At 40.8% G+C, this 25472-nt stretch overlaps 1 protein-coding gene across 2 annotated transcripts in view; it reads right to left on the reverse strand.

The window, feature by feature from the left end:
• mcf2l2 (MCF.2 cell line derived transforming sequence-like 2) overlaps positions 1-25472 on the reverse strand; it is a 124370-nt gene that overhangs the window by 95940 nt on the left and 2958 nt on the right. Inside the window, exon 1 of one of the 2 annotated variants that reach the window (XM_071487343.1) lies at positions 13356-14219. The exons of the other annotated variant lie outside the window; for it this stretch is intronic. Coding sequence (XP_071343444.1) covers positions 13356-13521 — 166 coding nt within the window. The 5' untranslated portion in view covers positions 13522-14219. Of the gene's footprint in view, positions 1-13355; positions 14220-25472 lie in introns of those variants that run through there. 2 annotated transcript variants of the gene reach the window in all.

Genomic DNA, 25472 nt, shown 5'->3' on the forward strand with positions numbered 1-25472 from the left:
TGTTAGTTTGAAACATTACTGATATGATCGGTCCATGGTCCCAGCAGACACACACTTTAATCATCTGTTCTTCCACGGTCAGACTAACTGCAACCAAGACAGCGAGAGTTTCATTTATGCATCACTTTGCACATCAAACCAAATCACCTTGTGTGTAGAACCAAAGTTTACCTGTGGCCAGACACAGCTCCCTCCCTCTCTTCTGCACAGTGGTGGGCACTGACAAAATATCACTGTGCTCAAGCCCCTCAGGTGGTAGTACCCTGATGAATGCACGGGAGAGCATCACGTGTGCAGGTGGCAGGATTATCTATTATTATTCAGACCTGCATCCATCACATCTGGCTCTTTCCCATCACAATAACATTAAACAAAAGGTTTTTACTGTTTCAAATTGTTAGAAAGCTGTGTGCCATTTACAACACGCTACTGACCCATTTATCTCTGTGTTTTTTTAATGTGATTTTGTCTGCCTGCAGGCTTCTGGACCTTGAGCCAATGATGAGCTGAAACCTGATTTTAATGAGTGCCGTGATCTCCGGCCAAGGTGCTGATTCAGTGAACCCCCAGGATGCAGGAAATTGTTGGCCACTCATCGGCCGCGCTGACCAGCGGGGTTCTTCATTTCATACTGTCCCCGCAATGTGAGAAAAAAAGAAACAGACAGCGAGAAAAGGAAGGCGCGAGAAACAGTAAGAGGGAGAGAGATAGGTGGTCCTGTGTCAGGGTGATCAGCCAGTAGAGATGCCTCATCAGCTGGAGTTAGCTGATGAGGCCCACCCCATTACCATTCATGTGGTGGTATTTTTATCATCAGTTAAACACTGAGACAGCCAGCAGTGGACTGCTTCTAAATCACTTTTATGAATAGCAAAGCTTAAGGGTATATAAAAGCTCATAAAAATAGTTAAAGTTAAACCCCAGAAAAATCCACATGCCTCAAATAGTTGAGCACTGAGCAGCAGGAACTGACAGGAGGAGCAGAGCAGCAGAATGGGCTCGAGTTGTGTAGCTTGGTTTTGTTGTCTGTTACTCAGACTGTGTGCGATCAGCTCAGACCTGACCTTTTTATTATGGAAAGATCTAGTGAAGTAAGAAAAGCCACTAAAATTTGAATGTCTGCTTCTGTACTCACCGCTCTATCCTTGTTGTCGTAGTTGTGAACTGTAATGAAAAGGTCTTTTTCTCATAGTTTTTACAGTAATAAAAGTAATACAGTAATAAAAGCATCTTAGAATCTGTAATTGCATTGTGTAAATAACAATTAGACTAAACCATTACAAAATTATAGAAACATAATTCATGCGCATGGGTTTCTATTTTATGTATTTTTCTAAAAGTCATCATAGTGAAGTGTGACACTTCACTATGTGATGGTGCGTCTGCAGATGGGTTTTGGTGGGGCAGTCTGAGTCTAAAGTCCCAGGCTGATTTTTAATCCCACTCCGCCCCTGTCTGTGTGTGCACCCCTGACAACTAAAGGAGCACAAATTCTGGCTTTTGCACTGTAGTGTTTATGGGTCAACCTTGGAGCTGGAGACGAAAAAGCCTGATACAGAGATATTGCCCCGTGTGTGGAGAGAGCCAAACACCGGGTTAACTTTGTATCGTTTCCCCTTGTCTGGAACAAGATACCGGTGTGAAGGCACCCTCAGAGATGGAGCACACAAATACTGTTTTGTTTTGGGGTTTTTTTTTTTTTTTGACTGGACATGCAAGATGTGTGTGTCAGTTTGGTAATGGCAAAAGTGTAACACAGCACATGTGCCAAAAAAGTAGTAAAACCACCGCAACACCAGTTACACTGCAGGTGGATCACAGAAAGCAGCTTCAAGAATCTGGTGACTGACTGAGCTGTATCACACACGATTCTCTGCCAGGTTGTCAGGTGTCTCAACTCCATGGCAACACACTGATGGCGCCAACACTCACCTCACCCCCTGTCTACACACACATACACACAAATACAACACAGACACTTTGGCTGACACCTTCCTGCATCCATCTGCTCTAAATTTAAAAGGATTAAGCAGCACGATCTCACACTATCACTGCTGCTGCTGCTGCTGCTGCTGGTTCTCAGAGCAGCAGAACAGCACGATTCCCAGCAAAGAGCAAAATCTGCTTGGATTAAATATGGTCACACAATGGCAACATTTCACTGGAGTTTTTGTTGCATATAATCCAACTGTGATTGAAATAAACAAATGGATAAGTTTATAACATTTTAATATGAAGCTATATAATATGAAATTAACTGCAAAAATAAAACTTTTTTTCCTCTTTCTTAATGGACCCTGTCCCAGCCATGCAATCCATGCATCCCCTATTCATCATCAGTTTTCTCCTGATCCCACCTCCATCCGATACAAGACAATGTGGGATTGGATGAGAATGGGATTCATGAGTGATTGGATGAGGAGCACATCAAAAGCCCAGACACAGTTCTGTGGGCTAGGCCTTTAAGAAGTCAAGCAAAATATACAACCAAGTCAAGACATTATAAAAAAAATGATGTAATGATATACATTTAGCATTTATGTTGAATTTCGGTAATCTCACAGAGTCTTGCTGCACATGTTAGGTTGGGACAAACTACAGTTTTCTTATTAGAATCAACCTTTGCACAGTCTTTACAGTGGCTCTATGAGTTCAACACATGCTATCCTCCCAACTGCTACACTTTTGCACTGAATATCAGAGGTTAACGTACATCCAACATAGCCAACACACCCCTACACCCCCTCATAATTTAAAAACTACAGTATATATAAAGTTATACTTTAAATAACTTAAACACAATGGAAAAAAGAGATCCATGCTCCGTCTCTTATTATGCTTTGAAGAAAGAACAGGCATCTTTATTTACCTTGTCTCAACATAACAGTGTGCAGATAAACTAAAATTCCATCATCAGTCAAAGTAAAAGGAAATAATTTGTAAACTAAATCACTTTACCAGCAGACTATGATGGAAAAGACTGGTGAAATGGAAAAATAATGACACCAGGCAGACAGAGAAGCATGGCTGGCAACAGATGTGTGTCTGTGTGTGTGTGTGTGTGTGTGTGTGTGTGTGTGTGTGTGTGTGTGTGTGTGTTCCTGACCAACCGTCTGCTGTCTAAACAAAGCCCGCAGAACAAGCACATGAATATTTACACTGTAAATCTACAGCTATACAAAAATCTTCAGTCGGTCCGGAGGCAGTGTGGCAGAAGGAGACACTAAATGAATAAACAAGGTTGAGTGTGAAGTGACAAACTGAGACCAAACTTCTGTGCGAGTCTGAAGTTTTATAGTGTGTGTGTGAGCATTACCTATAATGTGTTTGACACTCATCTTAACGTCTTCCTGGCTTGAACACGTACACAGACGTAAAGGTAAGTCCCTCCAGGAAAAGCAGTAATCCAATTAAATGGCAGTAATCTCATGGTATCCACATCCAGTGAGGACAACCCAATATCAGTCTGTCAACAGCAGCTGCTTCTTCATCACCGTTCTCCTCATCAACTCAGACGACTCCTGACATTCAAACCAAGCCTGTTGGGTTTTTTGTTTGCCCTCTCTTTGCTTCTCTAGTCACAAGAGCACACAAACAGCTGGAGCAGAGCCCTGCACTGTGTGTTAGAGTTGTTATGTGCATCTGTGGTCAGTTTTTCCAGCTCCAGCTGTAGTGAAACAGCTCTGCTCTGAGCAGCAAACAGCCTATCAGGAGAGACAGGGCAGGGTGTGCGTGTATGTGAAAAAGACAGAGACGGGCGGGGGAGGGGGAGCGAGAGAGAGAGAGAGAGAGAGAGAGAGAGAGGGAGAACTACACATACACACACACACTAATGTGTGTGCGTGTGTGTCCACAGACATGGATCCAGATGTGTTTCAGTTTTGCTGTCTGGATGTTATTCTCATCACAGTACCTGTGTGCTGGTATGTCTATGCATCTGTAGTGTTTTTATGATGTACCTGCTGCTGCCAAATGTGAACAGTCTGTGGAAATAACCTTTTTAGAACAAGTTCCCTAAAGAGTAACTTAACACAAAGTCTACCATTTTCTCTTTAAGCTAAAATTAAGACCAGCAGTTCAAATGGCTCTGAATGTGGCGCTAAAACAGACACAGGTGAGAAACCATCAGACAGAGCTGTGAGGGGACCAGGACTGTCAGTGGCCGCGGGGTCTCTGACGTGGGGATGCAGTGATGTGTGTCAAGGTGCGTTCACCTGCCACCTGGTGATTACATTTTGTGTAGAACAGATAGATAGTAAGCTCTGAAACTTAAACAAGTTTAAGGCCAAATCCAAGGTCTTTACCCTTACAGAAGAAGATCAGCAGTGCAACCTTGACACATTTACTAAACCATATAGGTTGTTGGAGACACAAATCCTCCATTGGCCACTGGCTCCCCACTATCGCACACTGACAACATCAATCACTTTCTCTACCTTGGCAGCCTCTTTTCCTCCGAGCTGACATCAACAAAGAAATACATCATTGCATCACCTGTGCCAGTGGGGCCTTCGCAAAATTCAAAACTCTACTGTACGGAGCAGAGACATAGACCACCTACACAACACTGAGCATCAGGTAGAAAGACAATTGTACAAACATCATTGTATCACCTGCATCGACTACAATACCTCCACCGTCTCAGATGAGCTGGCCAGGTAATAAGAGTGCTGGAGAAACAGAGTCCTTGCAGGAGCTCCACTTCATGAAGCTGATTTTTAAAAGCTTTGGATTCCCCAAAATACAAATGGAAACAAAGACAACAGAGACTGTCCACCAAGAAGGCCCATCCACCTTTAACCACCATGCATCTGAGCCCACACCACAATTATAAAAGCTAGCAATATTAGCATAGTACAGCACCTCCTAGAGTTCTGCAGTGGTACATACTGCACCAACCTTTTCAGAACACGCTGCAAAATAAAAACCCATTTTTTTGGCTTGACCGCAACAGAGGCCAGCTTGAGAAACACAGCTGTCCATGACTGACTGAGTGATGAAGTTACACCGTTGGTCGGCCGGCCAAGTTGTCTTTTCCCCATTAGCCATTGCTCTTTCAAAATGAACAGTTTCTATTACATCATCAGGGGGCATTTTACAGGCAGTGTTGCCAACTTGGTGCATTTGATTCAATGTGGTGTTGTTACTCTAGTGATGACGCACAAAGCTATCGATGTCATCGTCATCGTGACACAAACACATGAACAATGGAGGATATTGAAGGGATACCAAACAGAGAAATGTCTGCACATCCTGAAATGAGCATGTCGTGGTTTTTCGGGTTACCATACTGCCAACAGAATTTGAACAGGCTACAGTGAGCGCTGTCACTTGGCTGTAGTGGAAGAGATGATTCTCTCTGACCAGTCAGTAGTCTGCAGTGTTTTCACGTCACCTTTTGGTATCTCCTAACCTCACTTGGAACCTGGGCGGAGGTAACACCAAAAAAAGTACCAAGTAAAGGTCAGGTCGAGGTGAGCCAGGACCACACAATGTAAAGTTGAGAGTTTCCATTTCAATTTTCAACAAATCCCATGAAAAGATCAAACACAATGTGTCTCTCAGTATTTTCTGATTTACCTACCCATGAATCTTTAAACACATGCAATGGTTTTATAATTTTGTTTTCTAAAAAGGCTGAGACATTTCTTCAAAGTTGGACAAAGTAATTTTTAGCAAACATTACTCACGCAGGAGAAACTTATTGGGGACTATTTTCAGTCAAAATAAACTACAGTGTTTATGGTAATGAAGGAACATGTAACAGGGTATGATGTTTTAAATACTTTTGAAACACAATGCAGCTCTGTGGCGCAGAGGAATAAGACACATCATTTTATTATCTATTATGATTGGTCAGTGATTGCTCTGACAGATGTCCGCTAAGACCAATAAGGCATGAATTATATTATAATAACACTTACATTGTTTATATGTACATTTCCGTGTGTGTGTTCATGCGTGTGTGTATGTGTGAGCTTAGTTTTTCACAAAAAAACTAAAGGAAACACATGTTCATTCCACTTCTACCACCATGGCTCTTGTTGTCATAGTTTTTAATAGAACAGTACACAGTGATAGAATTAACTGTAAAACACACACCCACAATATAAATGTATACACACACCCATGCAAGACCTGCTGGGCACAGATACAAAACTGCACACATATACAGACACACATATGGACACACAGTCATTGTTTTCAATACAATGCTTATTGAGTCATCGGATGTGTTTTGGGACCTACTTCCTACAAGAGCATAAACACTACTGTATTCCCAGACAAGTAATGTGTGTGTGTATGTTCAGTACTCATTCCCACTGCACAAAAGTTTTCAAAATCAAGAACTTTGAGCAAAGGAAGTTAAAAAAAAACAAACAAAAAAAACATTTTTGTGGACGTATAATAAATTATTTCTCTCAAATTCTTTCATCTAACACACATTAAGCTTTAATGCATCCACATGAAACTGATGGAACAACAGGTAAAGTTATTGTTACAGTTACAGTTTCTCACACGTTGATACTTTGTGTTGGTCCACAACTATGTCTTTTAACGTCTGTTCTCTTTACTTCTAATTTGCTCTGCAAACTTCATTTTGGTTGGGTTAGGGTTAGATGGTTGAATGGACCATGTAGGATTTTGACATCAGAGACCAATTTCACGAACTACACCCCACATGTTGTTAGGTTTAGACAACTTGGTTGGTTAGGGAAAAATTTTGGTGGTTTTGGTTAAATGCTGTGAAAGTCAGCATTAACATAACCCCATTGAATATATAACGAAGTCCATTATCTTCTATTCATCTGAGGAGTTTGTTATTTTTTTGCCCATGATTTCATTTGCATCACATGCCTTGCCCTGCCTGAAATCATTTGATGTGACATACTTTTTAAAGTGGTACATAATTGTTTTTACATTTGTTAATATTCCAGGTGCCCTTTCCAATCTTAACAAAAGCAAAATGAGGTTTATAATATCAAGAAAAGCAAATTGACCTATTTGTTGATATATTTCTTAGTTTAAAGAATCATGATTGATTCAGTTTCCTTCTTTCAATCCAGTCCATGGACTCTGTGTGGGAATAGAGCTGTTTTATTTCTTAAAGTTCCAAATTAGGTTGCATTGTTAAGCTGTTTTCACATTATGCCCCTCTCTGTAAGAATTATTTTAAGTCTAAGAGTTATAAAAGGCTCTTGTCTTTCTTCTCAGCAGACCTACACTTAGAGTCAACATGTGACCAGTGCAGCCTGAGCCTGCAGGACCTGAACATCTCATGACCTGCCCAGGCAGGGGTAACAGGAGCCTAGCCTGCAGAGACTGCACTCCCCCAGCAGGTAAATACAGAGTCACATATACACAGAGATTGAAACTGACACCCACAGAGAAATAAACAAATCTGTGAATGTGCACAACACACATGCATAGCAATAACTTTTCATTGTAATGTGTGCAATATGTTCATCTTTTTAAAATTAGGAAAACTGTCTGCCAACACATACTTCATCGATTGTGTAACCCATATAAATACTGAAACTTGGTGTATGTAGGCTGAGATTTTTTTGCACTTTGTTTGCAAGGACAGCATTTTGTCCATCCATCTATCCATTTTCTTCTGTAGCGGCAGCAGAGTTGTAAGCGAAGTAGTCTAGATGTCCCTCTCCCCAACAACTTCCTCCCAGGGGAACCTGAGCCATTTCTAATCTAATCTCTCTAGTGTGTTCTGGGTTTACCCCAGGTTCTCCTACCAGTTGGATGTTCCTGGAAAACGCCAACGGAGGGCACCTGGGAAGCACCCTAATAAGATCCTAAGGTCCCCAAAACCAGTCACACTCCTCCCCCCAGCTGCCCTTTGAGATTCTGTCTATGAAAATCACAAACAAGATAACTGACAAGGGACAACCCAGGTGGAGGCCAACACCAACTGGAGATAAGCTTGACTTCCTTGTGAGAATACAAACACAGCCCTCTCCCCAGTTATATTAAGGACTTACTTAGAGCCCCTGTACTCCATACTCCAACAAGACCCCCAGAGGGGCATGGTCATAAGCCTTCTCCAGGTCCAGAAAACACAACTAGACTGGATGAGTAAACTCCCACTACCCTCCAGTAACTTTGCTAAGGTGTAAGAGTTGGTCAGTTGTTCCACACCCAGGTCAAAATCCACATTGCTCCTCCTGAATCTGAGGTTCAACAATTGGTCAGAGCTTCCTTTCCAGCACCCTGCAATAAGCTTTCCCAAGGATCCTGAGCAGTGCAATACCCTTATAAATGGACCACACCCTCTGGTCCCTCTTTTTAAATATGGAAACCACCAACCTGGCCTGCTAGTCAGCAGGCACTGTCACTGACCTCCATGTGAAATTAAAAAGGTGTGTCAACCAAGCACCTTCAGTGTCTCAGAGCGAATCTCACCCACTCCTGGCAACTTGCTGCAGAAGAGCTTTTTGACCACCTCAGTGACCTCTGCCAGAGATCTAAGAGAGGCTATCCCTGAGTCTTGAATCTCAGAAATTCCTCAAAGTGCTATTGTGACTGCCCAACGACATACCCAGTCAGATTCAGCAGTTTTCCTCCCCTACTGAGCACAGCCTGGGCCAAGCCCTGCTTTCCCTTCCTAAGTCATCTGATGCCAGAATTTCCTTCAGGTCAACTGAAATGACTTCTCCGTAGCCTTCACTGTGACTGGTACACATCTTTTGCTACTGGAGATGCCCGGACCAATGATGCCTTAAAGGCCTTCATCCTCATGGCCTCCCTCCCCATTGGTGTACTCCAGCAGGTTCTCAGTTTGCTGCCACGACACCTGCAGCCTTCTGACTGCAACTCTGAACAGCTGCCTTCACAACTGAGGCTCTAAATTGGACCCACTCAGATTTCATGTCCAAGACTTGAAGTTCTTCCAGAGGTGGGAGATTGAAGGTTGAAGACCTTATGGACATTGGCCTCAGCCAGGTGTTCTCAGGCCACCCTCACTACATGTTTTGGTTTACCTGTCCAGTCTGTCCAGCAGCTTCCCACGCTATCTAAAACAGCTCAACCACCAGGTGATGATCAGTTGATAGCTCTGCTCCTCTCTTCCTCCGAGTGTCCAACACATATGACCACAGATCTGATGATATGTCCATAATTGATCACCATCTTAAGGCTAGGGTGTTTTGGTGCCAAGTACACTTATGAACCACCCTATGCTCATACATGATGTTTGTTACAGCAAATACATGACAAGCACTTAAGTCAAATAAAACACTGTAAGTGTTCAGATCAGGCAGGGTGTGTTTCTCTCAATCACCCCCCTCCAGCATTTTGTGTTTAAAGGTAATGTCAGTTTGGCTCCTTTTATTAAAAGATTTTAATGCTGAAGATCAGTTGTAAAATACTCTAAGAGGTTAAAGATTCAGTCAACACTCCTGATGCTTATTTTGTAATCCTTAGGACTGAAATAAAGTAAATGAAATCTTAGGGCTGAAATGACAGAAATGAATAAAAAAGTACTGCAAAATCAAGTGTATTTATCTCACAGAAACAATCCTTATAAATGTGTGAACTCCTCAGATAATCTGTTGACCAGTAAGAGCTGTTGACTGACTCTCACATGTTCATAGATCTTACTGCCTAGAGGAGGACAGCAGTGTAGAAATATGCTTGGCCTACTTTACATGAAAACCATAAACCTCATCATCTCTCTGAGATAGAGTCGTCATCATGAGTCACTATAGAGCTCTCTGTGTCTTTCTCATTCCCCTCTCTACAGCTGAGGCTAATCCTTTGTCCTGTGCCAGTGGATTTGAACTACTGTGGGTCTGACTGAGGTTAAAGGCCAATATTTTTAGATGTTTTTTATTAATTTGATTTAACTGTGTGTCTGGGTATGTTAAATATCAAGATTTTGGTCTGCACTATTAAAAGATATAATTGAAAACAAATGTAACTATTTTATATTTTGAATATAAGCAGGTTCTGAAATATGGGATGATTTTAATGAAGAAAGTGCACCAGCAGAAAAAAGATGTTCTTTATACACACACACACACACACACACACACACACACACACACACACACACACACACACACACACATACTTGTACTTCTATCTTTGTGAGGACACTCATTGACATAATGCATTCCGTAGCCCCTTACCCTAACCTGAACCATCACAACTGAGTGCCTAACCTTAACCCTGACCCTGACCCTGACCTTAACCGAAACCTAATTCTAACCATAACTCTAAAACCAAGTCTTAACCCTCAAAATGTGATTTGAAGGTGTCTCAAAAAGTGAGGACCGGCCAAAATGTCCTCACTTTCCCAAAATGTCCTCACTCTGTTAGTAAAATACTTTTTTTGGTCCTTACTATGTAGCAAGTACAAGTACACGCACACACACACTCACACACACACACACACACACACACTGCTTGTGTTATTTTTGGGTGGTTGTACCTCAAGGTCCAGGGGAGGGGGGGTTTCCTATTGGTCCTCAGGAAGAAGGCGTCAGTACAAGAACACAATCAGAGGATGTCTAATGACAGGATCTGCTGATAACAGGGCTCTCTCACACACTCATACACACACACATGCACACAGATTCCAATGAATGTCATCGTCACCTCATGAAATATACACTACTGACAAACATGCATGGGCCTGACAGTGTCTTAACACCAAACACAAGGGTTGACTCACTACAGACACAAATTAATGTCATCCTCCTGTGGCGAAAGAATGTGTGCAATTATGTGTGTGTGGTCGTCTTTGTTGTCATCACTAAGTATGACAAGATCTAAACATGGCAAACCAGGGTTCTGGAGAATTTCGCATTAGTCAATGGAAATGTTTGTGATGACAACATAGAATACCTAAAACATGTAATTCTTAACAAATGTTACTCAAACAGGAGGAAATGTATTGGTGCATATTTGGTGTTCTGAGTCAAAATGAAATACAATATGTATGTTAATGGTTATTAAAGAACATACCACGCACTGCAACAGTGCGGCTCACTGATGTATGTAGTATATATGTAATCTGGACAACAATGTATCTCTATGGCACAGAGGGTATACATTAGATACAGTATATCAGGCTTTAGATACACAGACAATGTTTGTCGGTCAGTTTTTCATCTTCTTGTGGAATTTGTTGACAATTTGAAACATGTAGAATACGACCAGGTTTATCATTAAACTTTGTCTGAATCTTATGTATCTTATGCAAAGAGGACATTTATCATCAGCACTTTCTGAATAAGCAAAACCTGATTAACTGACTAAATATCACCACATTGTGGTGACATGTGCTTGTTGTTTTTTAATGACCATGGGTCACATCTGCTCTTTCTCTTGTTAGCACAATGTCTTTGTGTGAGAGTGCTTTGATCTGATTTTTAGATAATATATTCAGATAACTGTTGGAAAATGATTACCTGAGAACCCCCCTCCACATATATTATTCCCCCTCTGAGGAATCCAGCATTTCTTGTAACTAGATTCACCTTATGAACAGTTGCTACCAGCTGGAGTTTCAGTGTCTCAGTGAGTTTAAATGAAGAACAGATTGCTGCTCCTCCTGACTTCACTATTTTCGTCCTTCACATCAAACTGTATGTGGAGGGACTTACTGTACTGTGCATCAAGCAAACTGATACCTTGTATGAAAAGGATCCATGTTAATAATCTTTTGTTTTGTTGCTGTTTTAGTAATAGTTTTAGTAATATAGGCCTCCTTTTAAAAAGTCTGGAGTCGAAACATTATGTCTGAACATCATGGCCTGCAGCTGCTGCTGAATAAGGCCTCAAGGAAAAAAAAATTTAAAAAAGTTAAAAAAAATAAAAAAATCTCCCACAATCCTTTGACACCTTGACACTTCCACACAGACACATATTGTCTGTAAAAGTGAAAAATAAAATACAGAACATAAATTATAGATTTGTGTGGCTTGTTTATCAGACACGTACTCACAGACACTCAGACTCGGGGAAGGTGTTAGATTGATTTCCTCTGCCTGCTACAGTTTTCAGACTGATTTTTTTCCTCAACATGATATTCTGTAGCACCGGTAAGTCTTGGCATTTGAACAAATGATTTGGTCTCTTGTCCATCTTTGCAGCTGAAATGTCAAGAGGTGCTTTTCACTCATTGGGATTTAACTTCCTCTGTAGCAACAAAACCTGCAGCAAGCTTAAACTTAACTTATGAAAGCTAACACTTGCACTTACTGGAAGCCTGACCAACTCATAAAACATATAACACAACACATAAAGCAGTGGTTAGTCAAGGTTTAAACAGAAAAACAACTTGACTAAGGTTACGGACAGACTGACGTTTGGATTAAAATAAAAATACTTTATTAAACCTATAATAACTGATATATTTGGCCTCTTGGTGGCAGCAGAAGCAAGTTGTGAACACCACACTGACAGTGATATATACACACATCCATTTGACGCTGAGCAGAGAGTTCCTGTATTCTTAATTTCTATTCTGTTCTAATGTTGAACTCTAGTGTGCACTGGTGAAAATGGGCCACTGCTTTTCACATTCATTTTGAAAAGATAATAATATATTATTTATGTGTAGTTACTGCACCTCCAGCTACACAAAGAGATCACAACACACTAAATACTACTTGTACAATGTAAAGTCTGTACAAGTTTTATGACCAGTCTCCACAACTGATTGCAATTGTACTTTACATCTCCTTTTTTCATGTGTTTCTAACTTTAAATCCTCACCACTGCTGAAGGCAGAGTAATAAAAGCAAACGAAACTGCTCAGGACCAAAACAAACTTGACCTTGACTTTTGTTTTGGATGAGTTTGGTGTTTGTGTGTGTGCAGGATGTTGTCATTGCTACTGACAGTTAGTGGCTTAGGGAAAAGCAAACTGCTGCATTTGCACTGTATGATTAAAGCACCAAATAATTATTGTGCTTTTTGTTTATTTTAACTGCTTAAGCACATTTTCTGAATCGCCACATTATTCTATACTGTGCAGCACAACACTTCATTTGTCCTGCAAAAGCATGTCACCTTCCTCAAAACATTTAACCCATGTCAAAAGCAAATGACTTCAACTAGGAAGACATGTTGAATTTTCACTGCTTCAGCCACAAGACAATCAAGACAAGACAGGGCACCAGACAAAAGACTTAACTATGAAAACCAGAGCTTTCTTCCCCAAATACCAACACGACTGTGACCCTGTGCAAGGACATTTGTGATGCACCTACAAAGCTTGTATTAGGTCTAAAAAAATGTCTAGACTCTAGACTCTGGACACTAAAACAATACACAAATGGACAAGTTGAAGGGAAGCATGGAGTGAAGAGTGGAGGGGTAGGTAGACGTACTTCTTAGTATGGCTGACTCAGTCTCCTGACACACCCCCAGGAAGTGGTAGTAAGACTCCATCTCAGAGGTAGAGATCCGTATGGTGGAATAGGCTCGTCCATATTTACCACAGTTTGGACATCTAGACGGGAGGGTCTGGTATCGCAGCTTGCCTTGAGCGTCCATCTCCAGTCACAAATCCACCTAATTTCATCTGGGATGGCAGTGTGTGTTTTCCAATCCACTGTATCTACCCGTCAAGCCTGCCCACTGGCTCTGCAGCAGAGACAATGGTTCCTCGATGCTTCTCTCTGCCACACACTCACACAAACAGTTTCATCCCCCTACGGCAGTGCTACTGCAGCTGTTCTTGCATGTGTCCCTGTAGAGCCAGCAAGGTGCCTCTAACCTCCGCGCTTCTCTCAGCCTGTCTGTCTCTGTCGTAATCTCTGCATTAGAAAGTAAAGCCTATTACAGAGCATTTGCATACGCCCGTCCCTGTGACTACCACAAACACAAACAACTACAACCTGCTGTGAGGGACTGACTCTTCACTCAGGCGCTTCATTTCCCCTGTCAGCTCTTCTCCCATTTATTGTGGTGTTATTTTCAGTGACATGTTCTGACTGGGTTACAGTAGTGCTGTTGATGCTGACCCACACTCAAGCCTTCTGAGCTTTTTCAAAACTCCCCACATTAAGCAACGGATGTAAAATCACACTTTTGTGAGGCATTAAAGTGTAACCTCAAACTAACAAAATGTCTTTTCATAGATTCCTCTTCTGCCTCCATTTTCAGGAAAGGACAGAAAAGTTTTGGGTATAGTAATTCGGCAAAAAGGGCAATTGCATCACCCCGGACTAAAAGCCAAGGTAGCTGTATGGTAGGTGTTTTTACCATCATCTGTAATTACATTGACTGAAAATTTGTGACGGACCACAACACTACAGTACAATATCATGATTCATCATTGCTGATGTGTCTGTACTTGTATATTATTGTATTGTGTGTATATGTACACACACACACACACACACACACACACACACACACACACACACACACACACACACACACACCATAATAGGAAAGGAATCTTTTTTTTAAAAAATTGTATTTCACCGCTGCTTCTCTCTCTTTCATCCTGACGCTGTGAAGGCATGTCCAGGCAGTGCATTTGTCAAGCAGTCCACACCACACACTTGACCTTTGAGTATTTTTTCTAAGTAGCTTTGGTTAACCAGCCTAGATTTCTGCCTACAGTAGCTTTGCTGTAGTTCAAGTTCCTCCAGTGAGACGTAATTGGTAGCTCACAAAGCTTTGCTTTCAAATTAGCTTCCCCAACACTGCATGCATGCATACATACATACACACACACACACACACACACACACACACACACACACACACACACGTATACATATAGTATATGCAAAATAACTCCACCGGTGTAGACTAAGATCAACAACTACTCCTGTTAAAACACACTGCAAGTCCACCTCACAAAAAAAATGAGGGGGCCTCCTGCCAACGCCAAAGTGGTACCAAGCAAACAGGCAGGAGTGCATCATGTCTCAACTTGTTCCAGGTGCTGACCCTTCAGACTTCAACTACTTACAGAGTATGTCAACCCCACACACACACACACACACACACACACACACACACACACAGGTAACACTTAATAATAGCCAATGTGTTCATCACTTACACATTACTGATCCCATGTTGCTGCTGTTCTTGCTCTGAAGCAGTCCTCACAGACAGAAGGGGCTGAGCCGTGCAGCTAAACCAGCATCCAGTCCGACGTCCACAGCAACATAACACACACATACACAAGTCCAGTGACTACAGTCCAGTCCTAAGGGCTGTCCGCTCTAACTCAGTACAGCAGGACAAGCCCTCCTCTTTTGTGTGTAAGAGAGCAAGAGAATGGCGACAGAGTAAGGGAGATGGGAGAATGTGTATGTGGGGGTGTGTGTGTGTTTGTCAGAGCAGGGGTCTGAGCCTCTTCTGGCAGCCTTGTGACCAGCTGAGCGGCTCAGTTCTTACTACAGTTTAGATACTTATTCTCAGCAACACTCCCATCAGGCAGCGGGGACCTCCCCCTGCATCCTTCCCCTGCATTTTTTCATGTGTACCTTTATGTGTCTGCACTGGAAGCAGCACAACAGTAGCAGCTCCAGTCAAAGTCTGGATGCATTCAGCCACAGTACTGTTGTGCACTAAAAGTTGTTTTGTATGCTTATAAGTAAGCAGTAAAAATGACAAATATGTTCTGGGTTGCAGGTTTTCAGGTAAAACAGAAGGTGTCACGTGGGCTGCAAATACAGCAAAGTTGATTAAAACTAATCTAAATCTAAACCTGTCTACAGTGGCTACATAGCAAAGAAGCCTCAGTGTCAGTCCTCTGTCTGTAAATGTGTTGCCAACTTTCCCTCCACTTGATTACTTTGACTTACAATTTGTCCATTGAAAAACCTGAGCGGAAACACTGGCAATCTGAAAGAAGTCTGAAAAATGTTTGAAGTTTTTATGCTTAGCTTGGAGGAAAGAGTTGTGGATCAATAAAAATAAAATTTAAGAAAGTGCAAGTATTTAACTTAAACATCACTCACAAAAAGTTAAAAACCATCAGATCTTTCTCAATTGATGAGGAGCCATAATGTTTCCTCAAATTAATCTATCAAACTAAAATAAATGCCCATCCATCACGTTTTCCTGAGAAGAAGTGGATACCACATTCAAAGATGGTGGCCCCAGTCATTCATGTGAAAGTTGCTCACTGGGCTCCCTCACGTTCCCATGCATTTAAATAGGACAGAATAGTTTAATCATATGGCTCACAACCCAGCGTTGCTCCTACGGGGATGGGTTTTCCATCGTGTGAGGTTTGACCACTGCTCCTTTAATAACATCATCTCATTGTTACTTTGTCTTCTGCAAAGATCAGATCAGATTGAAGCCCATAATGCTAATAGTTGGTGGATATGGTGGTAATGGCGGTGGATAAGTGTTCATGTGCATTCCTGTCATGAGTTGTTAATCTGTGCTGTAACAAGGACTTAAAGAAATGTTCGTTTGAAGCTTGATTTGTTTGGTATTTAAGTTCCTTCAAAACACAAGTTTCCTTGATACTTCTGTTTCTACTGACCACAGAAATAAACTGTGGAAAACCACAGACAATAAACTGTTAGGTGTGTCTTACAACATCCACAGGTGGCTCTCTCACTAACTAATCAGGAAATGTCAGGCAAAGACATCTGGAGCTAAATCATAAAGCTGTAGTCTAACAGTCCCAGCTTTCTTCCTTGAGGTCGATCAGGAGTCTCCTTCCCTCCCTGTTACACCCCCCTCAACTGTCCCCCTTCTTCCTTCCACCCCTTCCTCCTTCCTCCTCCGCTGTCCCAGTAGCAACTCTGAAAGGCCAATGTTCCTGAAGTAAACATACGTCAGAGGCCTGCTTGTTGAAAATAGACCTTTTTCCTCAATAAATTACCAGTCTACATGGCTTTGTTGTTGAAGTGCCACATGTATGTACAGTATGTGTAGCCAAAGTGTAAAGGATGCAGCCTTGCAGGACAAACACACACACACGCACACACACACACAATCAGATGTTCTCAATCTGATCTTTCCACAAGTCACAGACTCCAGTTAATTCTCCTAGTGTAGCTATGTAGATATGCAGGGGCAATTGTGAGGCCAGTCCCAACATTAAAACCACCTACCTAATACCATATAGGTCCCCCTCACGCTGCCAAAAGAGCTCTAACTCATCAAGCCATACACTCCACAAGACCTCTGAAGGTGTCCCACAAGAGCTGCTGTTTTGGAGACACTCTCACCCAGTCCTCAAGCCATCACTATTTGGCCATTGTCAAAGTTGTTCAGGTCCATACGCTTTTCTCACTTTTCCTGCTTCTAACCCGTCAACTTCAAAAACTGTGACTGTTCACCTGCTGACGAACACATCCTCGCCCTTGACAGGTGTCATTGTAACAAGGTAATCAGTGCTATTCACTCCACCTGTCAGCGGTTTTAAAATGGGGATTCGGTTTCTCAATCAATAAGTGTGTAGACACAGCTGTTGTTCAGTCAATGTGTGTTTTGTCTTTGCGTCACTGCACTGACCACTGATCTGATCGTGTTACATCTCCTAATTGCAGGCTGCTTTGACAGCAATAGTAATAGTGAAACTGATAGTGTTGGCTGATTGTGAAAGAACAACACCAGAGCTGCAAGCAGAAGAGAAGAGGACGTGGGGGACAAGGGATAGACTATTATTCTAGATATTTATTTTCAGAATTAGTTTTGAAAATCTACCAATCTCATGTTTGTGTGTCAAGGATGGAGGTCAAGTCAGGAACTCAAGCTTGGCATAAAGCTAGGCTGACATTATGTGCTTTATTATTATAGCATTATGTACATTTCCACATGTTACTCAATGTGTTGTGTTGCACATATTAATCAGTGAGCTTTAGAGGCGTTGGTAGGTGTATATTAGACACTCAGAGGTGAGTTATATCCCCCTGCTTCCAGGTTTTATGTTAGGTTCGGCTGACCATGTCCTGACTCCAGGTATGTTCTTAACACGCATAAATCGTTTCCACCACTCATTTAAACACATCTCAGGTGTAAACTACCTCAAAGAATCAGAATGTGTCAGAACATGTTATGATACACACTCAACAACACAACCACGACCATTTCAACCTCCACATGTTTAGAAAAATTTGATTTATTACAACTTTTTTTTTTTGACTGATGAAATCTCTATGTTATTCAATTGACTAAAAAGGGGCGAGTAAGATGGAGTTAAAAAAATATGAGGTGTTGGCAACAAAACAGGTTAACATTCAAATGCACGTGAAATGTGATGCGGCCATGAGAGAAAGTGAACGTGTGGTATTGTTGGGAGAGAACCCCTGCAACTGCAAAAACACTGGGACGAAAAACACAAACCTGAAGAGACACCTTTAAGTGCAACACAGAAACTGCGGTAACCTAATATTAAGATGTTGAATAACATTACAGTCTTTTTAATCCATATTAAGCCAAGGCAGTGGTGTAAAATTATGTTTCAGCATATTCACAACAAAGGGAGATTTTTGTCAACTAATCCTCTGGTGATGAAAAAAAAAAAAAAAGACTAAAAAAAAGACTAAAACATCAAAACATCCAGATTTTCAAAGACTAAAATCTGATTAAAAATAAAGGACAAGGTTGATTTAATATGACTAAAACTAACATGGACTTTTTATCTCAGGACTAAAACCAAGACTAACAACATTGTCTGACAGGGCAAGAAACACAAGCAGTTACCACTGTATTTAGTGGTAAAAGTGCATGAATGTTGATAATAGTCCCTTTTTACACGATTACAACAGATAGACACTATGTGGGTTTCAGCTACTAATTTTGAAAACTAAGAAAATAAGACAATAAGTTCTATTAAACCAAAGATATCCTTAAGGAGACACAGCAAACAATGCTTTTGTATCCAAGTCATGTTCTGGGGTGATGCTTTTTAAATACATCACCAAGAGAGAGACACGAGAGACTGAAGGGTGGAGGGAGAAGAACAGGGTGGAGCATTTCATGTTTCTAGTTATTACATAACCCAGGTTTAACCCTTTGAATGAATGAAGCACCACACTACCCGTTGGTTCAGGTCAGGGAAAGATCGTGGTTTTGGTTAAATGAAAATAAACGTGTCTGAAATCGCTGTGAAGGGTTTCTGTATTCAACCAGACCATGATCCATAGAACAGTTAGTCATACTGTACTCACTATAAGTGGATATTTTAGTGGAAAACAAATACGTTGTCTGTAAACATTGCTCTGATATGTTCAATAGCAAAGTATGTGTGACTTGCCAGATTTCTAAATGAACATGTCCTCATAAAATATTTTCAGTTCCAGTTTAGCTGTACAGAAAGATCATTTTCAGTTGTTAGGGTTGCATAATGTCATCCTCACTCCTGCTGCACAAATGAGCCAGCTGTTTGATAAAGTCACCAGTGAGACAGTGTCTGAGAGCAGATTTTCCAAGCTAAAAGGATGAGGTGCCAACACCATGATACTGAAGGAGATGTAGCTGACCTCTGATGGGGTGACGCAGAATTCAGCCCAATTTAACCACTACTCACCATCCCCCATAATGATATTGGTGGTGTTAATTCTTTGAATCACAATAAAATGCTGTCTATAGGTAAAGCTATTTCTGCATTAACACACCAATTCTGCCACATAATTGTAAGCATTGTAGTTTAAACAACTGTTACAGGCAGAAGAAATGAAGTAGTTTCTATATCTAATTCAACACCTCTGACTTGACGAATGCATGACAAATACAAGTAAAACACAAAATGTTAAAATTCAATCAATATCATCATTCTTTCCAGTATGGGACCTGCAATAAAAAGTATTATAAGAGAATTTTGAATGCATGAAGAGCTTTTTATCAAGCAAACTAGACCAACAGCACCCAGGAAGTGGCTCATAGTGGTCACTCACAGCTTTTGAAACAGTCACAGTTTGGGCACAAAAACTACTTGGAGAGGTTTACACGAGGATTGTGAAGGTTGTGAAATTATAATGGTTGAAACAAACAATGACTATTAGTTTCAAATGGGCAACAAACAGTGGTGTCCTGTGTTAAAGTCCTATGTTTTAATCTTTTTGACACATCCATTCATCCCAACCTCCTCCCAATGTGGACTTTGTGTTCCTCATACTAAAGGCATGTGTGTGTTTGATATGGACTCATCTTTCTCAAGTCAATGCCCATGAGTATGTTCTGCCCTAACAATAACTCACTTCCCTCTGTCAAACACCTTTCATCAGCTGAGTCAACTAAGTTGATCTCAGAATCTGTGCAGGGAGAAAATTAGGCCCGACTGTGAAATCAAACGCCTCTTGAGACCCAGTGGATCAATTCTATTGTTTAGTTTTGTTGTTGTGAACAGGACTGGTCAGCTGGCCTCAGTCCAGCTGACAGAAAGAAAGACAAAGGATATGGTGACCCACCCCTCTCTACCACCACCACCACCCCTGTATCAGAGACAGGAAGAGGAAGCAGAGAGAATGCACCTCTGACGTCATGACAACAACATGGGGGCTAGTAGGGGGGGCCTTTGGGCAATACCACAGATCCGGAGCAGCTATCACAAGGCAGCACTTGAGATTACAGTAGTTTTCAATGGTGAGAAAATCTTCCTCTAAAAGTCCAAACCTCAATATGTTGTTTCCTACACGGCCAATATTATATGGTCAGTTCTGAGAGCTTCCATGATGATGTACCGTGTCATAAAAGTCAAACATCTAGCAAATAAAGTACTTCCATTGTGTTTGGAAATGTAATTATCAAATAAGTATTAACATTTTGGGAAGTATATTTATTTGCTTTATTTCCATGAACGACAAGAGAAAATCAAAATCAATGTTACGTACGGAGCTGGGCCCAGGATGTGGTTAGCTTAGCATGAAGACTGGAAGAGGGGAAAACAGCTAGCTAGCATGTTAAAATGTGTCTTGCACAGATGTAAATGTAAAATAATGAAAATGTGTGCTTTTCACATGAAGTTCATGTTGGAACTATATCTTGGTTAACAGCTTCCTGAAGTCTGGTTTTCACAGTGAAGTTTCAAGGCTCACCATCATGTTTGTACAGAGGCCGAAACCAACACAGATGCTCCCTGTAGCCAGATTGGTTTCACAGGAATCCTCGGCAGATGGATAATTGTTCGTTTTAGTTATTTTGGTGACCCCCTAACCTTTCATCTCAGACTGGGTCAAAATTTACCCACTAACCCTAACCCTAAGTCACAGCTAAAAGTAGCTAGCAGTAGCGAGCTACTATGACCTAAGAGCTATTGGTAAAGAGTGATTTTATATGATGGATGAGTTTAGAGGCAGTCGCCCCAAATCCCATTTGATAAAATAAACTCATGTATAGGAGTTCAAGATTGGCATTTAGGCGAAGTATTTCTTGCGGCTCAATTACGTCCAAAAGGCCATTCCCTCTCCAGTTAGCTCTGGTTAATATGTGAATAACAATGCCTTATAACTAGAGTAGGGTAAGGAGAGTAGAGAGTAGATTACTACAAGTAATCCCTACTCTCTTGCCCCGCAATGTTGGCCAGCAAGTCATTGACTTTTTCTGCCTGCCATTTCTTGCTGGACAAGCAGTATACAGTGTTTTTATCAGAGCTTGTAGGTTTGTCCCAATTCCTTTCACATTACACTGAGTTATTTGATCCGCTGTTGTCATAAAACCTTTGCAGGCTTATCCAGCCACTTTTGTCAATGGCAAAGTGTCTTGGAAATTCCCGAACACATTCATGCTCTGCTCTAAAATGTCATCACATGGTTGAACGTCTGCTGCTGTTGTTAAAGCCTAAAATTTCCTTCATCGTGATGTAACTGGTGTGCAGGAAGGAAACCATTTGAATAAAAATGAAACCATCTGTCCCAACTGTGGCCTCTGACCTTCCCATTTGTCACCTCTCTGTGTTCAGGGACACAAGTTATTCATCTTTCTTTGTTTCAGGCCACAGCATCTTCACTTCTGAGGAATTGAAACTGAACATGTGGTCAGCTTTTAGTGCTTCAGCGTCCCTCAGCTCCTTTGTGTCATATGTTTCTTCCCATGGACAAGAAAAACTGGGCATCTAACATTAGCTACTGTATTATCCCAACTGGAGCTATTTATGTCTGTGACAGGATAGTGCACATTATCCATGCAGACTTCAGCTGAAGGACACAGGTAGAAAATTACTGCAGCAATAGTTATGATTATGTCACATAAAAGAGAGTGGAAGATGGTTATTTTCTTTCTCAGATGGTATTTTCCTCAACTTAGAATTGGTTTTGCTCATCTGTGTGGTATTTGGATGCTCTGTGCAGAGCACACTTTGTGCAGGTGGGAGGAGAGGGAAGTACAGGTAGGAGGTTTATTCTAATGACATAGTGCAAAGCGAGTTTTTGGTGTTTTGGTGAGAACTGGGTCTTAGAGATGTTTTGAAATGTCTATTGCTAGAACAAAATCACATTCCTGATTTGATAAATCAAACAAGTCGCTGCAGATGCCCACACTGTCTGTGTGCCCCAAACCCCACACATTGTGCTTGTTGTTGTTGTTCTTGCGATTTAAGTAGAGCCCATTAAGATTTTAGGAGTAATTTCGTGGTCAACAACCGCTGGGTAAATTGACAACACGTAGTATTTCCATAGACCTGTCATCATAGTGGGTTTGCCAATTGGTTGTATTGATGACAAGAAATCATAGTAAAACCATTTTCATATGTTAAAAATCAAACAATTTTCCACAAACAGGACCAATGCTAACTCTCTCGTCTCTTTCACACAGCTGTTGAATATGTATCCCATGCAACGTTCCTGCAGTTAATTACTTAGAAAAGTATGTGCAAAGAAAAAGTCTCCCCTTTAAGATTTTTCTCCAGTAATTCCAGACTCAATAGTGGCTGTCATGCTAATCCTCTTAGCCCCATTACCAACAGATGACCAAAACACTCCCCTGCCATTCCTCTATTTGGTTGTATATTATTTTATCCAGATCACCAGTCTGTAAACACCGAAGCAAACGTCCAGACAGAAACTCTGTTACTCCATGCATTCAAATTCCCTAACACACTGAAGAAAAATTCCACTTCATTACGATTTAGGTTTTATTTTATAATTATTATTGTGTACTTTCAGTGTAATTTGTGTGTCTTAACAGCTGAACTATCTTTTGATCTTCACATAGAAGCAATTAAAACTACTTCATATATAATTATCCATTAGTGTATCTGTTAATATTACCCTGAACTTGGGTCAACTAATTGGGAACTTGTCAATACTATAACTGAATAAGGACCCTTTAAAATATCATTCATTTGCACTTGCAAATATTTAAAATTATTTAAAGTGAATATTAATGCATGTGAAGTGTAGCCATGAGCCATCTACTTAATGTGTTGATTAAGGGTGTTTTTAAATTAGGTGTTTTCCAGATCTTTTTTCACTCTGTCAAATTAATCAGGGATATTTTTAAATTAATTTTTAAAAATGTTGTCAGAGAACATTTTAATTTTTTTTTCATAGCTTAATTGCTGACATAAGCAATTGACTGCTCCCATATTTCAGCAATTAATACTATGTTGTTGTTACTGAATGGAATTATGACTAAATCATAAAAACTGGAACCACATGGTGTGAAATCAGAATTATCCTTCTTTGACCAAAGAACTGAACCCAACTGTTCTTGAACAGAAAAACTCAAACTGGTGTGAAGTTTTTACAATACGACACGATATGGCCCATAAGGTCAGTATCACTCAGCAGTCCTGCTCAGCTTTCTACCTTCTGACAGTTGCCAAGAACCCAGCGTGACAGAGTTATTGTCCACCTTTTTTACAAAAACAAAAGACATGGCAACATTCAGCATCTTCCCTCTCTACAGCCTGAAACCAATGTCACTCACAGGGTCCCGTTAACCTCCAGTTTAGGAGGAGCTCTCAGACTGGGCAGGGCAGGAGGGGGGAAGGGGATTCGGTTCAAGGGAGCGAGATATTCTTAATGACAATGTGACTGTCTGTCTGAGCAGCGAGCTCTTATCTGCAGACCTCAGTACTACTCATCCACGGACCACGCTTCAGTGGGACATGAGTAGCCATTTTAGATCGGGTGTCCATAAAGCAGCATGCACAGTCATGAATAATGCATGAGGGGCACACAGGCGTTATGGAAAATCACACATCCTGGTGCTGCTGTGACATCATTGGCCACCAATAGGGGATTTTGCTGTGCGTCGTATTATTACGTGGTCTATCAGCAAAGACAATGTTTGTGAATAGGTGTGGTGTGTGTCAGGTGGGGCAGTATAGGACCGATGTGATCATGATCCTCCAGCACCATCCCACCTAGGGGGCTAAGAATAGTTTGAATACACACACCAAAAGCTTAATACATTTAATTTAGTAATTTTAATCATATTTTAATTTATTGTAATGTTAATTATATATTTTCACATTATATTTACATTTTCTGTAAATGCTATGTCTATGTTAAGTCTGCCATCACAGGAGCAAATATATGTTTCACAATAACATTTACATATGTGTGTGGAGAGCTGTGAAACTGTATCTCAATTGTAAAAACGTGTACTAAGATTAAACGTGCCAAGATTTTTGAATGTGTGCACAAATCTGTAAATACATGCACCAATTTATGAATATGTACATGAATACACCTATCGTTAAATGTGCATAAAGGAATCAGAGAATATGTTCAATTTGTGAAATCAAATTCTTGTTAACAGACCATTTACACCATGAAACTTCATTTCTAACAATGTTAGCTCCTTGCTGTACAGTAGCAAGTCTATTTTCACTACAACTGCAAAGTATATTAGAGGGGCATATATGGTGCAGTGTATTTTCACGACATATTGAAGTTCCAATATGGTTCTAATATTTAGGTTATATTTACTTCATTTCTGACTTTATTTAGACTTTATTTAATTTCTCAGTGGTTAACTGATGAGGTGTTGGGAAATACACTTGTTCACTTTCTTTCCGAGAATGAGATGATTGGTATCAATTTATTGTCTGTGAATTAACTACAGCACTGAAGTCAGGACATGGTTAGCCTAGCTTAGACTACGGATTCGAAGTAGCTGGCTTGAAACAGCTAGCCCGGATCTTTTTTCATCATCTGTCACAATCGGAAAAACAACAATAAAACAACTACAACAATAAAAACAACAGTAAAAACAATAATTCAAGGGGGGTTATGGTACATTTGAGGCTACATAGTATTCCCCAACAAGTTAGCCAGTTATTAGTCAGTGTATTAAATGCTAACCATGTCCTCACTTCAACTCCTCGTGTCCTCACCAAAATGTTGTAAATCAATTCTGAGTTTCTTTTAATAAAGTACTGCAGTAGCAGAGTTGCGAACAGCACATTAAAACTCAACACGCCACAATCAAAACAAGGATGTTTTGACTGAAACTGACAGGAACTGATTATTAGCTAAATGCAGGGGCTATAAAAGAAGCATCAGATGACGATGTGCTGTGACAGTCACACGACACAGAGAGACCTCTCCAGCTATTTAACACACAGCGAG

Source organism: Trachinotus anak, unplaced genomic scaffold, assembly GCF_046630095.1.
Source record: "Trachinotus anak isolate AG129_WGS33_773 ecotype Australia unplaced genomic scaffold, CSIRO_AGI_Tana_v1 ptg000010l, whole genome shotgun sequence".
Classification (NCBI taxonomy): domain Eukaryota; kingdom Metazoa; phylum Chordata; class Actinopteri; order Carangiformes; family Carangidae; genus Trachinotus; species Trachinotus anak.